This window comes from Phlebotomus argentipes, unplaced genomic scaffold (assembly GCF_947086385.1).
Source record: "Phlebotomus argentipes unplaced genomic scaffold, Phlebotomus argentipes genome assembly contig_2, whole genome shotgun sequence".
NCBI classification, from domain to species: domain Eukaryota; kingdom Metazoa; phylum Arthropoda; class Insecta; order Diptera; family Psychodidae; genus Phlebotomus; species Phlebotomus argentipes.
In genome coordinates this window covers 6,064,925-6,082,709 of record NW_026776162.1, presented here as the reverse complement: position 1 = coordinate 6,082,709, position 17,785 = coordinate 6,064,925, and the positions used below count along the sequence as shown (strand labels likewise).

Sequence of the window (17,785 nt, the reverse complement as noted above, 5' to 3'; positions counted from 1 at the left end):
TTCCATGTTCACCTTATCTGGCATCTAAGAAACACTTTAATTGAATATCAAATCTCCTATTACAGTTTTAATTGATGCGATAAGACAAATTTCCTACACCCACCGCCACACGTAATTAAATGGTCTCGATGAGTAATCTGATCATTGCATCGAGAGAGTTCGGATGGATACTTTTTTTTCTGCCGCCACATGTGAGGGAAAAGAGAACTTTATTCACGCAAACTGTGTATATAAATGTTTGCCGATCAATATATATATATAAAAAAAGCCCTCAGAGATTGGAGAGAACAACACTTAAATTGTGTACACAATTCCACTTTGTACAGTGTCTTGTGGTGATGTATTTGACTGTGAGCACCGCGATAGGTGTGGCCCTTTCATGTCAATTAACATTTTATTTGTTCACCTTTTTTACCACCACGCAGCATCAGTGTGTCGCTGGATTTTCTGTACAGTCACTGATGGGAAGATGATGCGCGGGAGAGAGAGAAGAAGCGTATTTGACCAGGCTCCGGAGCCTGCGAGTCACTGGAAGATGATTGAGAGACTCCATAGAGTGGAAATATGATTTACTGATAATTCACCCCAAAAAACGTGGCTGTCTCCGCGACGAATGTGCTCTCGAGAGAGATGGCTGAACAATAAATTTGTCTCCGTGCGATCATGAAATGCCTGGCGATGGTGTGGAGAATGCTTAGGGGATAAGAAGCGACGAGAGAGCATACCTGGAGAAGATCGTATGTGAAACAAACAAGTGGATTTCTTACCCGAAGGGAAGATTGAATTTCCGCGCCAATTTGTGCTCTTCGTGGAGATTTTTTTCTCTCCGTTTCACCGGGCAAAACTCAATAATGTGCAGAAACTTACCCAACAAATCCTCCCGCACCAGCGGACTTGGAGTAATTTCTTTCGTCATTTTCTTATTTGTTTTCTCCGCACTGCCGGAAAAATACACACACACACATGTCTATGGATGCTCCACCAAAAACCATCGGGGATTTCGAGAGAGAGAGAGCGAGAGAGCTTGGAAAAAGCGTTGGGAAAACTTTTGAACACCTTTTTTTCACCCTCTCCGCCAACCCCTCATTCATCACACCACACACAAGCACTATGTGGCATATGTAGAGCCATCGCGGGATGAAAAACAAGAAAACCACCCACAGTGCAATGAAAGTTTAACCTGATAAACCCACCATCATCGCCAGCACACCTCCAGGAGGTGGTGAAAAATAGTCTCGATGTCTTCCGGAGGAGAAAATAATTTTATTACCGCACAGATAAATTATCTCAATTTATTGGTTTTAAGGAGGAATTCCCAACTGCAGTTGCTGATACACACCCATTCTTTCTTCCGACCGGCAAAACACTAATTAAAGCCATCCATCAGTCGCGCAAAAATTCCACACCGCCGAAGCTTTTCGCGCTTTTCTATTGCGCTCTTGCCAACTGTCGAAATTCTTTTTTTTTCTTTTTACACAGCGCCCGCTGCACTAAAACTCACCCCATTTTCCAAACTCTCGATGGAAATGTGGGTGGTTTTCTCTATTGAGCAGCCGAAAAAATATCGACTCCAAAATGAAACTTCCTGGAATTGATCTTGTGTGTTGAAGCACATTGGAGAAAGCATCGAAATAGACTTTTCTTTCTGGGAAGCCAGAGCAATTTGTTGGGAAATTAATATTTCTCCTCTTCATTGAAATGTTGAAGCTTGAAAAGAATATATCGAAATATGTTTTTCTCTACTTCATAACATGATGTTTTACCATTTTCTGCACACTTGAGAGTGAGATTAGAGAGGACTTTTTCTACCCTTGCAAATTTCCACCAGATAAATGATGCAAATCGACTTAGTTATGTGCATAGTTTGTGCATTTGTGTATTGTGTTAATTGGCGCAGAATTTTGCAGTGGAAAAAGTTCCCATGCAGTGGAGAAAACAAGAGAAAAAGGCTTCGAAATGACTAATATGCATTGGAGCAGCAAAACATTCCCAAATAAATAATACAACGTGGAAAGAGGAGGAAAAAAGCGGCTGGGCGACATGGAAGAAAATTTGAAATTTCCCCAACACTGACGTTGACACAGTGTTCATGACCTCACATTTGGTTTTTAGTTGAGGCTGCGGTCGGTCTAAAATAAACCACGCACTGTACTTCGGCCTGTGTTATTCCAGTGACACAGATTGCCACGCAGAGCGCAATCAGAAGGGTCGCCATCGATGGGACAGGACAATTGGGGTCAAAGCCGTGTGTTTGGGGCTCTCATTGAAACACAAGGGGAGGATAATATGCCTTTAATCTGTACATCACTTATTTTCCTTATTTTCACCAACTCTTTCGGAACTTCAGAGATTTTTCCAATCGTCTAAAGTATCATAACCTCACATTTAGGACTCTTTGTCTCAGAAAGGACGTGATTTTTTACTTTTATTATCCTAAAACTTGCAGAGAAACAGGAATTTAGACGGATTTGAAGTTTCCAACGAATTTTTTGATGAGATTTAATTTTCAATCGCTTTTTTTGGGTGTACTTTGAACAATAACCTAGAAATTATCTTAGGTAATCTAAAAAGAATCCGTGAAAGAAACTTAACAGGGGTCTTTAAAAGACAAATTTAGCGAATATTAATCTGTTATAAATCAATATTTAGTGTAAATTTGCTATTTTAGAGTAGAAAATCAATCAAATTTCGTATGTTGAATCGGTATTTTAGAGGTTATGATCAATCTTAGCATTAATTAACACAGTTTTAAATTGAAAGCTTGTGATCTTTAACAGATTTCATTATTATTGCGCCAGTGAATGCAAATTTTACCAGCTTAGGCGCGAAAATTGATGATTTTTAAGGTTATTTAGTGGTAAAGTTTGTCTTAAATTCACAACAAAACCTAGAAAAATGCAAAGAACAGAACTTTTCCCCAAATATTGCGTTAATTTCTTGTAAAAATGACTTTTGAATGCATCAAATTGATGATATTCAAGCACTTCCAAGTACTTCAACTGAGCTGTACACCTCATCTGACTGTATTTTCTCCCCCTTGTTGAAACATGTTCGTTCATCATCATTCTCCCAGGGCCCAGAGAGCCACACACACAGTCGCTGCCCCAAATGTTTGGTTAAATAATACAAGAACAATGTGTGTATAGAAAATGGCAACACCTCGACTTTCCAGATTAATTTCACCCCCGCTTTTTGGGAGCAACGCGCGCTTGTATTGCTTTTGAATTCCACATAATATCCGAAAGCACATTTCGCATCCACAATGGGACTTTTTTATGGTCACAGCGGAAATGGCTTTTTGCGGAAGAGTTTGGGGAAATCCGCCCGAAATCCCTGGTCGACGGTGAGGGTGAATTGGGGGGTTGGATACAGAGGGGTGAGGGTGGAAATAGTGGAGAACAGAAATTAAACAGTAAATTCAAATTATTGGACTCTTTTTCTCATTTCGCCCTCCATTATTGCGAGATCAGCACTGATCATGCAGATAAATTACACCAGCAAAAGCATCCAAATTTTGCACTCTGACTTTTCATTGAATCACTGGAATTTGGACAGTAATATTAAGTCCCAGATTTAATGGCAGTGCGAGAAAAATTGCGTGCAAATAAGAAGTGATTTGAGCATATAACTCAATCACGTTTATTGAGTTATCCATCACGGTGAACACGAAAATCTCCGTTCTGAGAAATATCGGTGGATTCTCGCTGAGAATTATGTTGCAGATTCTCGCTCAATTCTCTGTGTAGCAAAAAAAATGCTGTGAATTTTATCTGGAATTCTCTCTGTTCAGTTGTGAAGGATGAATTTCCCACGTAAAAATGAATATTTCCTTCCACTGTTGAATTATTTAGTGGCGAGAGAGAACATGGAGTGCAAAATTTCAACGTGTGAAAAATGTAGAAAATCAAACAAGTTGTGAACATTGGAAGCGGAAAATCTCCTGAGAATTCTCCCAGAATTTCCGGTGGAGGGAAGCAATCCTCGACAAGTTGATTATTTTACCGGAATTTTTTCCATTCTAATTCACTTTCGATGCGCGCGAAAGCATTCGGATATCAATATCCATTTGTCATCATTTCACATATATGAAAATTCATACAGCAAAGCTCGCTTGTGAAGTGCGCTCGAGAAAATTTCCTTAAATTCGTTTAAGGATATTCAATATATTTCTTTTTCCACACACACACACGCCAAAGAAGCCGAAGGATGGTATTTTATGTAGACGAGAAGGGAAGAAGAATTGCGTCTTGTGGGTATAAAGTATCATTCATGGATCGCTAAGAAGGAAGCAAACCCCAACTCTCCACTCTCTCTCCTTCTTACATGGTTTCCACGAGCCACTGGTTCCAGAGGCAGAAAAGCGGAGAGCATCAAGAACGATATCATATGTTATGAAGTTTAGAGATTTTCTCTATTGGCAGGGAATGTGAATAATCTTGGAATTCTTCAACCTTGTGTTGTACGGCGCGGGGAAGAAAGAATGACGAGGAGAATTCCCTGAAACGAGAGACAGCCAACAATATGAGAGGAGAAAAGACGGGATGGAATATCTGCATGGCTAAGCATTGATATCATCTTCACAAGCAAATTTTCAGGACTCTCTTCCACTGTTTAGACTTTTGTCACCACACTCACACTCCCTCGAGAGAGTGGAGATGCTTTTGAGGAAGTTTTATTCATGTTCGAGTGAACGGAACCATTTTTGTGCAATATCTCAACATTGAAAGAAATATTGTACACTCGAGAAAAGTTGCACAAACTCACTTCTTTAAATTTGTATTTAAAGATTGGACATTTACGTGGAATTATCTCCACGTGAGAGGGAAAAAATACACACACATGAAGAGCCTTTTTATGCCTTTGTAGAGTTTCCATCAAACGACATTTAATGCTCAAAGAGGTGCTTTCAATGTTTTTTTTCCCTTCACTTGTGCTTATGCTTCTTATGAAGGCATTTTCTGCAACGACATTACAGCGTATTTCATTAATTTCCGCCTTATGTCAGCGGAACAACAGTTCTCCAGCTCACAAATCACATTAAAAGTTGGTAATTGGATTTGTCACGCGCGCGCGACTCAAAGACTATTGCGAGACATTTGATGTGTGTATGACTGATGCCTTTTTCTCTCAGTGTATCAGCTGAATTCCCCGTCGCATAAATCTAATTTCCCTATCTCTGTGCATCTTTGCAGACACAAGCGGAAAGTGCAGAACTTCTTGCCGTGCAAGACGCCGACGCGCGGAGGACATTTAGACGCCGCAGCGGTTTCCGGTGGCCACTCAGTCACATACGAGGATCCCGATGCACATCTTGGCAGCCGACCGCTTGTCATGCGGCACCAGCACAACATGGAGGTAAGCGCACTTCCTTTCCTCCCCTTCGCGAGAGGGGGAATCCATTAGGCGCTCTGAGGACTCTTGTGGGCTTGAAGAGGACTCACCCACAATTGTTGCGTGGCTGCGGATTCAATTTACACACACAGCATCCGGTTCATTTGAATTCCCATTCGCAGATTTCTTTCCTCCTTCTTTTTCTTCGCCATTCAGGAGGAGTTGAGAGGCCTGTCAAAATATTTCCAGTGAAAACTGTCACAACATGTCACACCAGACACAATCACTTTGCATTGTGTGCTGATTCAGACGTCGTCGCCTTTTGTTAATGAAACGACGCGACAAGGAAGGCTTTTTCGTTGATGGGAAATGGGAAAAAGACACGCGAGAATTCCCGAGTAATCCGAGATGAGAGTGCCTGAGCTGAATTAAGGCCTGTGCGCGCCAATTGAAAAGGATCCCCTTTACTGTGCCACCAGAAGAAGAAAAAAACACCCCTTTTCAGCAATCATCAATTAGTGAATTGTACATTTAAATGCCATGATCTATATTATATTCACTCCTTTCCTTCTCCAGACTGTCAGGTATTCTCTCCCTCACTCGCTTGTCATATCCTGTGTGCCCATGGCATCGGCTGCATCCTCTAGTGCTCGGGACCGGATAGAATATCGTATTTCAATATAATATTGAAGGATATTGTATTAAATAGGATTACCGTATAGAAATTCTATCCCTACAAAATGAGATGCCCTCCCAAGTCCGTGCTGAATCAGAAGTGGAAGTGGGAAAGGGAGAAGGAATTGTCCGAGTGGGAAGTGAGAAGCCCAAGAAAGAACTACATTGTGGGATCCTTCATAATGTCCCTCCAATATAATGTGTGGGTTTTATCGTTATTTTGTGTTCCATTTGGTCGATAAAATATTTCTCCTCCAACACACAAACACACACTCTGTGTGTGTCTCTCCAGTGAATATTATTGGTGACTGTTCGAGACATTGAAAGTGGGTTTTTGGTGGATGGGAGTCAACCAATAAATTGGGTAAGGTCGTTTTTGTGCAAATATTTGCCTTATGGTAGCTGTCGAATTGAATTTTAAGCTCCGCCAGTGTGTTGACTCCGTCAGCCCACACGGCGAACCCTTCCTCATCATGGACTAAAAGCTCTTTCTCACCAAACCCATCCGGAATATATGGTCGATTTTGGGTTCCAAAACCACCAGTCACAGCCACTTCTCGGGGAGCTTTCAGTTGTTTGCTCAAGTGTACCGCAGCCATGGGGAATCCTGTCAACAAGAACTCAATCTGCGAAAGTTTAGCTATGAATTATATCAATCGCTCCCATAGAAATTTATGCCTCCACCATAACTCGACACTTCAAGCGAAAGGGGGGAGAAACTATATGTGTGTTCTTCAGAAATCACACAAACCGCGTCAGCAGGAAAATGCTTGAGAGCCTCACAGTTTTGAGGGATGGAAAATTTCTATTGGATCTTAATTGACCCATTGAAAGTTCAATTTTCACCCAAACTCATGGAAAGTTGCCTCTAAACTTGCTTCTCAAGCTATCAAATAATTTATTGAGCATATATTCTCTCGGTGAACTTCTAGAGCAAAATAGCCTAAAACATAAGATTGCTCGAATTATTCTTCATCTTTAATTATCTCCGCACTTTTTCCCATCTGTACTCACTTCTTTGTCACTTCGGCTTTAATGTTAAAGCTCAGAGAGTAACAAATACGCCTATATTATGTATTATATATGGTCTCCTTTAGCATAAAAGCATTTGTGATATGGCAAAAGAGATCAGACGAGCTTGTGTAAAAAATAGCAACTGATTTGCAAAAGCGTATTGTTTTCCAAACCTCTTGTTTTTAAATTGAATACATTAAAGTCACACGGAGCTTTTACGTGATATTGCTTTTAAGCTTTCAGAGGCATCATGCATGTGCGGCTGTGATTTTTGTCGCAAACCCATGCATAGAAAAGTGTTTTCATTGCCCACACCAAATGCACAAATATACAAATAGTGTGACATCTTCATTCGCCATTCCTGCAGCCCTGCAAAAGTATGCAACCCTCTCACTCTCCACCTTTTAAACACTATTTTACACCGCCTCATGTGCTTTTGCGTCCAGACTCGCCTCCGGTGTGATCAACGCACGTGTGTTTGTCTATTTTGCACTGGATGTGTGCACATCAAACAAAGGGCTTTGATCCACAGGACAGTGAGCTTCGGGGCCCCAGCCCCATGGCCATGGGTGTCCACTCTCTGGCGCAGCATATTTTGGTAAACAAAAGTTCGGTCTTCCCTGTGTCACAGAGGTGGAATGCAAAAATACATGGGAAATGCTTTATGCCAGTGCATTAAAATTCAAAACCGGAATTTACCCCCATATTCACGTATTTACTTGCCAATATACCGGCAATAGAGACTCATCCTCGCATGTGGCTTTAGTTTTAGCGCAATAAATTCACGCAGGGTGCTTCAATTGCCATGGCTTTTCACCCCACTTCGGAAGACTATATCGTATCGGCCTTTTATCTGGCGTGGCGACAAAAGCACACACACACGCAAAGGACCGAATGTAAATCCTGCAGAGGAGACACTTTTATTGCTTACTTCGCTCCACTTTTCCAATAACCCCCAAATTACATGCAAATGATCAAATATTGCACTCATTCAGTGTGTATTAGAGAACTTTATACGAAGAATTATCCCACTTTTACTGCTCATTCTGCAGACAAATTATCGCATGTCAACTTTAATTCACCCCCAGTATTAAACTTGTCGGAGCTTTTTGCAAACAGAGTGGCACAACTTGGTGAAAGTTCACGTGAAGATTGCATTTTGGCAGCGGATATGAAAACAGGAGAAAGCTCACTTGACAGTGCATTCATATTTAATCCCTTGGATATTAAGATGAAACCTTCGGTGAAAGCTCAGTGAAGGCGTTCTGTTTTTGCGAGAGGTCTGCAAAAGAAGTGTCATTTCACTTGCCATTGTCATCGCATTATCTGGTGTCTTGTGCATAATTCAGGAACACCTCTTTTGCCTCCTCCCCAAATGAAAAACTCACGGGCGAAAGTTATCAAGCCAAATCCAGGGAATTATCCCTCTCAGTCTCATTAGCTTGCGCGGGAAATGAAGTGTGAAAAGTGGGATTTTTTCTTCCACCTTTAATGGGACGAGCTTTTGGGTGATATGGGAGACACCCTGTGTTCGGTGGGAAGTTTGGGAGCTTCAGAGAGATGCAAAATACACAGAGTCTCTTGTGCATACAGTGTTTCTGCATGGCAAAGCTTTCGATGGGTATAACTAAACACCACTCAGTGGCTTTGACCGGAGTTGGCGAACAGAAAGGGACCACATCAAAACTATGCTGAGCAGCTGGGCAGCCGGACATGTTCGCCAAACAGAGACGTGGGCAGACAGACAAACCTGACTTTGCAATTTGCCACTCTCTCACTGACACCTGCCTAATAGTTGCACAGCGCCTGGGGGATGAATTATTCCACAATCAGGGTGGTGGATTCTTTGTCTGGCAGAACAACATCAACTTCCGCACCCTCTTGAGGACTCTCCTCTTTTCTTCAAAACTGCAATCGACAATCTCAGACAAATTAGGAGCACTCTTGTCCTGCACGTCGCGCGCGATGTTATCTTCACGCAAAGGGATTACTCCCAGAGAGACCATTATTTGTGTTTTACATTATTGCAAAAACTATGGTGGAGAACCCTCGAGAGGCGCGAAAATTTCTGCTTTTCATTTCATCTACACAATTCACACGCCTGTCGGATTTGCAATTTTGCATGCGGCGATTTTGTTGCTGCATTGTCATTCAAGTGGACTTTTATTATTGCTGCTGGTGCTCCATTTTGTTCCGATATGCACCATAAAGTGGATGCCTGTTTATTTTTAATCCCTCACCCACTCAATTGCGGAAGCTCTAAATCTCCATGCGACGGACGACCCTCTTTTCACCCTTCGCGCCACTCAGCGCCAAGAGTGACTCATAAGACTCTCTGGCTCTGGAGAGAGAGGATAATTCCCGGACACGGAGTGTAAGTGAATGAAATGCACTTTCTTCGTCATGTCACAAATCAACTTCCGTCTTCACGCAGAGTCTCAGAGGCATGAGAAATGCGGCGTTTCGCGAGTTTAACGCTCCTCATCTAATAGCATTAGAATTACTACTGCGTCCATTCTCATTGGCACTGTGGAAAAAGACATTCTCGAAACTAGAACAATGGCGCAACTCTTAATTCCTGACAAGGATTTTCTAGTTGAGTTTTCATTGTGCTCCTAACAATCAACTCACAACTTTGCTTCGGCAAAGGCACTGAAGTTTGTTCTTGCGCTGGAGAAATTCTGCAAATTCACCTTTATAACGAAATGTAATACAGCAAATGTAATGCACTCGGAAAGAGAGGAAATTCATGGCAGACAATGCAAATTAAAATTTGAAAATTGTAGAAATAATCACATTTAAACCATTTAAAACCTTTTTGCCGAGGAAGCTTTGTTTCTACATAAAATCTTCATACTATTTTCACTAATAATAAGCTTTCGATCCTTAATTTCTCCGCTATTCATTTAAATACATAAATGCTGCAGTATTTCTCGGGTGGGGAAATGCAAATCAGAGTGGTTTTATAAATCAACCCCACAACGACTCAAGTGCAAGCTGGCTCAAGAGGGAGATAATATGCCTTAAATCTGTACACCACTTCCAAATACTTCCAAAGTTTCCACATTTATTCTCAAATTATAATCAATTTCTTAAAATTTCATTCGACATTTCTGCAAGAATCGAGTTAAAACCGCTGTTTTTAGACATCTTTTCGACCATAACCTCACAAATGCAACTAAGAGATCTTCAAAGACTCCGTTAGGAAGTTTTCTGGATCACAAAATCATCTCTTATGATTTACGAATGATCTCCACAGTCAAAATTGTCCAGAAAGTTGTATAAATGAACACTTTCCAAGTCGAAATGACTATTTTTGAGGTTATGTTCAATCTTAGCACAATTTGCAGTGTTTTTAAGCATCAAAGGATAAGAAAACACTATTAATTGCTTGTAAATGCTTAATTTTGCAAAGAACTAGCAGAATTTGTGTGCTACAATGCGAATTATTCACTAAATCTGTCCTTAATTCGTGACATAACCTAGAAAAAAGATTATTTCGTTAGTTTCTGCATGAAAATCGAAAGAAATTATGAGAATCTCGATAGCTCGTCAGCAAAAAGAAGCGCGTAGGAAAGGAATATTGATAGTTTTCCAACACTTCCACTTCTTAAATACTTCTGATGAGCTGTACACCACTTCTGGCTGTATTATCTACCCCTTGAGCTGGCTTAGCTGCAATACACTTGGCAATATATTTGCGGTGAGTCTTAATGGGTGAGCAAGGAAAAGTCTATTGTGATGCGATTCTTCACTTCATCGCCCACAAAATAGCACAAAATAAGTCGCCCGCAGCTTTATTAAATCTTTCGCATCTGCACTCATTGCTTGAAACTTTGCCTCCCACACAAATGATTATGATAATAATCCCAAAGTCTCAATGGGGTGTAGTTTGAAATGCACTGCGAGTGATGCAAGATATTTTCCAAACACTGACGGTGAAAGAGAGGAAAAATGTGGGGTGGGGGAAAAAAGAATTTCAGCATGCGGGAAAGTTTATTCATTCTTGTTTCAACCATTCGGAAATTATTATCCGCTCAACTTTTAACATATTTTTTCCAACACTCTATATTACTTTCTTTTTTTTCCCCCCTCGTGGAAAAGCCACCACAGAGAAGAACTCTTGTGGTGCATTCCGAGGGCGCTCACAAAACCATCGCATTGAGACGTTCTGGAGAGAGGGACAAAAGAGAAAAATGTTGTAATTTCCACTCTACTCCTTTAGGCAATTGCAAGAGTGAGCAATTTTTCTCGTGGGAGCAATGCGAAGAATCTCATACGTATATATATTTTATTGTTGGAAAAATCTTCAACTCTGGGTGGAAACAATTGTTGGGCGAATTGTACTTTTTCACACCTAAACTCGCCTCCCCAGGAAGTTCACATAAACTAAGAGAGATGCTTTTTATTATGTGTAGAACAAAGTTCAATTCCTTCAACTATTTCTCCATCTTTCACTACTTTTTTCTTCCCTCCTTCTCAGCTCTTCCATCTTCAAACCACCCACACAAAGTGTGTGTGTGTGTGTGTTTGTGTGTAAATTGCAAACTTTCCCTCCACATTTCATCAACTTCTTCACATCGTCCACTTGAGAACAAGAGGAAATTTCGTTATCAAAGAATTTGAAAGAATTGCACTTCTATCTTGACCGTAGAAGAGCTCATTTTTCCCATTGTGGCAATAGAGCGAGGAAAGAAATATTTATGTTGGAATGATAAGGCGAAAAGGGCGGAAAAAAAATTCTTTTGAACAATAAAGTCAAAGGACTCAATTTAGAGGAAATTCTATAAGATATTCTTTTGCTATTTGTCTCGAAAAGTTCCCTTATTTTCATCTCCACTCGGGATTCCTCACCATATATTCTGTGTTATTTATTTTACCCCGAGGTGATGAAGAAGGGCGGAAAAAAATTCCCCGGGTAGATTATGAAAGTAGCAAGATTTTCACTATACGATGAAAAATTCTTTTGGGCATATTTTTCCCTTGAGCGCGAAGATGAAAATAATAAGAAGCGGGAAGGAATGGAGCAACAAAAAAATGATCCGGAAGCTCACGAAGGAACTTTCCCAGTACATTTGCATCACTTTGAAGATAGCAATCAATGAGATTGTTATTTCCTACTTTGTCACAGATAAGCACACACTCCATTTGAAGTCATCCTTGTACTTCCATCTATTGTTCGCTGCATCCTCTTGAGTGTGCGACATTTTCCTCTCGCAATGGAAATGCTCGGCAGGCAAATCATTTCTCAGATGCAAGTGTGCCATCACTTATAATTCCCGCGGAAAAGAATGCAAGAAAACACAAATGCAAGCAAATTCAAGAGCAATTCTTGCATTGATTTTTCCACATTTCTCCCATGCAATAAATGCACAATAATGAAACCATTTAAGGAGTTAGAATGTCCGGATTTTATAGCCAACATGATACAGAGGAAACTCTTAAGCAAGTAATCCAATGAATTCATAACAAGAACTGCACAGAAACTGTCACTGAATCTCTGGATGTTTTCGAGTGTCTCAGAAGTCTTTAACGAGGCCAAACATTAAGCGCAGATTAAAACTATGATTCAACTCAAAACTTAATATTTTTACTCACAAAAAAAATAACTGAAAGAATTCAATTTGTCCTCTGGATCAAATGTAGCGAAAGAATTGAGGATAATTCAATTCCTTCTGCAAACATTATTAAAAATGTCTCATTTTTCCACCCTCTTGCAGATGCTGCACCCGAAATCGATACACTTTCCCAGCGGCTACCCCATGACGCGCTCCCCGCCCCTCTTCGTCTGCTCGTCCCCCGGCCCAGACCCTTATCGCTCGCACGATAACGTGTACGAGGAGCTGGGCCCGCCGCGGGAGTCCGACGGCGAGTCCGAGCCGCCCGTGCACTCGGACGATGACTTTGCCGAGGACGAGCTGAGTCTGCCCGGCGAGAGGTCGTTCCACAAGACGTCTCCCGACAACTCCACCGTGGCCACGATCTACCAGGAGCGCGGCGGCTCCAGCGGCACGGCCGCGGCCACGAGCAGCGGCAGCGGCAGCGCCAGCGGCAACGGCGAGCGAAGCACGAGCGAGAGGAACACGCTGCTGTCGCCGCCCACGACGAACGCCAGCGCTCGCAGCACGGGCAGTCGCGGCATGATGGCCAGTCCGGGGAGCATCTTCAGGGGGCGCAAGGTGCACAGCACGCGGAACGGGAAGCTGCCCAACTTCAGTGCAGATGAGCTGAATACATCGTCGGAGCACGACTACGCGCCCGACATGGTGCTGTCGACAATCTACGGCCAGCGGAGTCACCTGATGACGCTGCCCTACAACACGGTCGCCGGAGCGAGCCACCCTGTGCCCGCCAGCCGGCGCAGCAACATGAACTGCTTCGCCGCCTCGTCGACAATAAGTACGGAGGGTGAGGAGGCCGAGGTGGAGCGGCGCAATCAGATCAACCGCGAGCTCTCCAGCCACCCTGTGGCGACGATCTTCCGGGAGCGCGGCACGGCGCCGTATCCGCGCAACTTCCTCACGCACCATCACCCGCCCAACGCACGCACGCGCACGAATCCGCGATCGCTCGATCGGCGACGCATCATCGCACCGGCGCCGGATCCGAGCTACGGCTACGCCGAGCCTGTGTTCCACGACGGCGTCCTGTTCGATCCCTACCTGGCACACGATCGCGCACACCCCTATCCCTATCTCCTGCCCGAGTTCACCACGTTCAGGAACGCCCCGGGCGCGGTAGCGTGCCAGCAGCCGCTGGACGGGACGGTGGCCGCGGCGGCGCCCACCTTCGGCAGGGACTCGAGCTTCGGCAGCGACTCTGGCTACAGCCAGCACACGCAGACATCGACCAGGAGCGGCTGGGGACGCAGCGGCCGGCGCGAGAGCGCCCCCAAGAATACGCCCTTCAGCGCATCTTGAGATCCGCTGCGATTCCTCAGCGGCGCGTAGAGCGCGACGCCACTGTAAATAGCCGGCGGAGACCTGAGTAAGTGCGGAGTCAGTGATAGGCGCGGGAAGGACGCAATGTGATTCTGTTCAATACTACAGCGTGGGCACTAATTATAGGTCCACTGCAGGTATCCGGGTGTAGGTAGTCTGGGGCAAAATCAAAAAATATCAAATATGGCGTTTGATTGCCTATCCATAGTCTAAACAAAACCCCCAATATGAGGCCCCTCCGCCGGATCCTAGGGATTCTAGGGAACTTTATCACTTTCTGGGCTGGCACTAATTATAGGTCCACTTGGGAATTTTCACTATATCTCAGCGAAAAAAAATCGGAAAATTCTGAAAATCATAAGGATCCTTCATTTTGAGCCCAGAAACCATTTACCGTCGCCACACCCCGCCTCGGTCCTCCGTGGACCGCACTGTTAAAAGTCTTTGCCTAGTACTACGTGATCGCCCAATATGGCTCCTCCGCATTGGGGCGGGGGGCCCAATGGCCACAAACTCCTTCATAGGGCTTGATTGAAGCCTCTTGAGCATAATTGGGATTTCTGGCGCCGATACCCTTTCTGAATCCTGGCCTTAAGCACTTCTTCCAGGGTCTTTTTCTGCTTCTTCGGGCCCAAACCACCCCAACCCCCGGACCACCCCCAATGAAATGGGGCGAAAAGTTCTTGGGACACTTCTAGGAAACCCGAGGACCCTAGATCCGGGGACGGGTAGCGCCTCGAAGGGAGTGCCACACCGTGGAATGAGACCCATTCGAAAACCACCTAAAAGTGTATGGTTTTTCATTGAATTTCAACTGGCTCTCGTTCTACGTTAGGGCGCTCCCTCCGAGGCGCTACCCATCCCCGGATCTAGGGTCCTCGGGTTTCCTAGAAGTGTCCCAAGAACTTTTCGCCCCATTTCATTGGGGGTGGTCCGGGGGTTGGGGTGGTTTGGGCCCGAAGAAGCAGAAAAAGACCCTGGAAGAAGTGCTTAAGGCCAGGATTCAGGAAGGGTATTGTGGTCAGATAGCCCAATTATGCTCAAAAGGCTTCAGTCTTGCCCTATGAAGCAGTTTATGGGCATTGGGCCCCCCGCCCCATTGCGGAGGAGCCATTTTGGATTATCGTGTTATGCAAGGCAAAGACCTTTAACAGTGGGGTCCACGGAGGACCGAGGCGGGGTGTGGCGACGGTAAATGGTTTCTGGGCTCAAAATGAAGGATCCTTATGATTTTCAGAATTTTCCGATTTTTTTTCGCTGAGATATAGTGAAAATTCCCAAGTGGACCTATAATTAGTGCCAGCCCAGAAAGTGATAAAGTTCCCTAGAATCCCTAGGATCCGGCGGAGGGGCCTCATATTGGGGGTTTTGTTTAGACTATGGATAGGCAATCAAACACCATATTTGATATTTTTTGATTTTGCCCCAGACTACCTACACCCTGGATACCAGCAGTGGACCTATAATTAGTGCCCACGCTGTATATATGTTGCCACTGAAATATTCAATTGATTTAGGTAAAACGAATTCATCTGAATGCGACATGAGAACACATGTAGATTAATGAATCTTGTAAACACACAAAGACTCAAGACTGTCTTTTGAATTGCGTAATAAAAATCATTAAGTAGAATTGTATGTAAATTGACACTTTTTTCCAATTGTACAATAGAAACTGAGGGCAAAAATTGGGACTCGCGCGACATTGACATGTGACGAGAAATCATTCACACAGCATGATAAATACACACAATAGTTGGATATAGAGGAATGCGAGAGAGAGAGAGAGAAAAAACACTAAAAGAGCACAAATGATGTATCCTAAAGTTGAAAAAAAAAATCTTGTGAAACATTTTTCCAAGCACTGATGCGGGGATTTTTTTTAAACATTTCCACTGCGCACTTAAACAATTATCCCCAATTGTGCGGTATATTGTCTCTATTTTATCAATTTGTTGCATTCAATATATATTTTTCCCACCCCTTCGGTCATTTCCCATGCCTTTCCTTCGCTGTATTTGATGGAAGTGGAAATAATTAAATTTAAAACCGTCATGCAAACAATTACAGTTGTAAACAATTTCTACATATTCATAATGACGCTGGGGTTTTGTGGTTGGGGAATTGGACGCATGGTGTGCAAAAGAAGTCCCTGGGAATTTGTGTGAAAATTAAAATGCACGCCAATTGAAATGAATTTGTATTTGCGATTCAATTTATATTTAAAATTTTTGACCAAAAACAATTAAGCTGCCACTTGGGGGACAAAAACAAGTGACAAAAAAGCCGCGGATCAGTCCCAAAAAAAAATTGTCACGGAGCACTTTTGCACGCTGCGACCAAAAATGCAATCAACACGGCAAAATAGTGTGAATAATTGCCATGAATATCCATAGGCTATAGAGAGAGAGAGAGTGAAGGGAATTATGTATGTTGTAAAGGGGATATTTTTCGAGAGAGAAAGAGTGGCGCTACGGAACCTCACTAGAAGAAGAATGTGTACAATTATGGATACTTAAGTTTCATAAGATGAACGATAGAGAGTAGTTGAAGGAATCCTTGCTGAGAGAATTTATTCTAAAGTGTAACGCTGGTGGAGCACTATTGAATTTTGTTGAAGAGCTGAGTGTAAATAGATTGTGTAAAATTTGTATTTCGAAGTCCTTATTTAAATATTCTGTAACGCTGTAGATTCTAAGGGCATGTATACAAAGTGGAGAAAAGATGGAGATCTGTAGATACATAGCTGTGTACATAGATAATAACTTATAGATAGCAAGGTAGTAGTTGAAAATTCATCATCTTCCCTTCCATTGCAATCACAAGCCATAAGTCTCATCGTAGGAGTTTAATGCTGAGGCAAGGAGCGAGGAGAAATTTGTAAATATATAAGGCGAGGAGGAAAATTGCAAAAATAATCATCTTATTAGCTTAGCATGAGGGATTCGCGTACTATAAAAGAAATGATATAGATTGCAGGAGAGTGGAAAAATGTTATACTTCATCCAGCCATCATCACGGAATCAATAATGTCAATTTGACGAAGCCCAGAGGGAGGGAAAGAGGGGCAGAAGGGGAGACACGTCGCCGAGGGGTGGTGCTGAAGAGGAGCTTTCATCAATTGACAACACTTTCCATCACCCCTGTTTGGATAAATGAGAGAGCTTGCGGAGCTTTCCTCAATTGCGAAACTTTCAATTTTTTCATTAGTGCAAATTATCGAATCTAAACATTCACGGCGAACTTCTCCGTTTTTGCCACCCACAGCAAAATCCCTGTCTCTGATTGAGCATGAGATTCGCCCTTCTTTGCCAAACAAGATCTTCTCTACACTGTAAATTCCCGCTCTAAGTGTTGAAACTTTTCCATTTTCATATTGAAAAAGTTTTACAATTAATGTTCAATTTCGGGTGTGAGAGAGAAAGAGAGAGCGAGAAAGAGATTCTTTCCTTCACACAGTTTCTTCGGCTGGCGAGAAATGCTCAATTTCACGTAATTGCAATTGATGCAAGAGACTTTTCTCGGTGCTATTTTGTCACACAGGAGTGAAAACTTTCCTTTTTCATTATTTTATTAAGACTTGGCGTGGTCGAACGTGTTGGGTGTATTAAGTGGAGGAAAATTTCATTCACCAAAGCAGACCAGAGAATATATACCGAAAAACACGCGACTGTAATTACAGATGCGCGCGCGAAAATTAGCCACACAGGAAATTCAACATTCCCTCAAAATGCACCAGATTCGCGTATAAAAATCCCACAAATACAACTTTGCTGTACTCTTTCGACGGTTTACTGCGACACTATTCAGCACACAGAGCTGTA

At 42.8% G+C, this 17,785-nt stretch overlaps 1 protein-coding gene across 1 annotated transcript in view; it reads left to right on the top strand.

The window, feature by feature from the left end:
* LOC132265437 (uncharacterized) overlaps positions 1-14,056 on the top strand; it is a 46,015-nt gene extending 31,959 nt beyond the window's left edge. The window contains exons 3-4 of the mRNA XM_059766128.1: positions 5,193-5,355; positions 12,741-14,056. Of these exons, the coding sequence (XP_059622111.1) occupies positions 5,193-5,355; positions 12,741-13,940 (1,363 nt within the window). The 3' untranslated portion in view covers positions 13,941-14,056. The remainder of the gene's footprint in view (positions 1-5,192; positions 5,356-12,740) is intronic.
* The last annotated feature ends 3,729 nt before the right edge of the window (positions 14,057-17,785 follow it).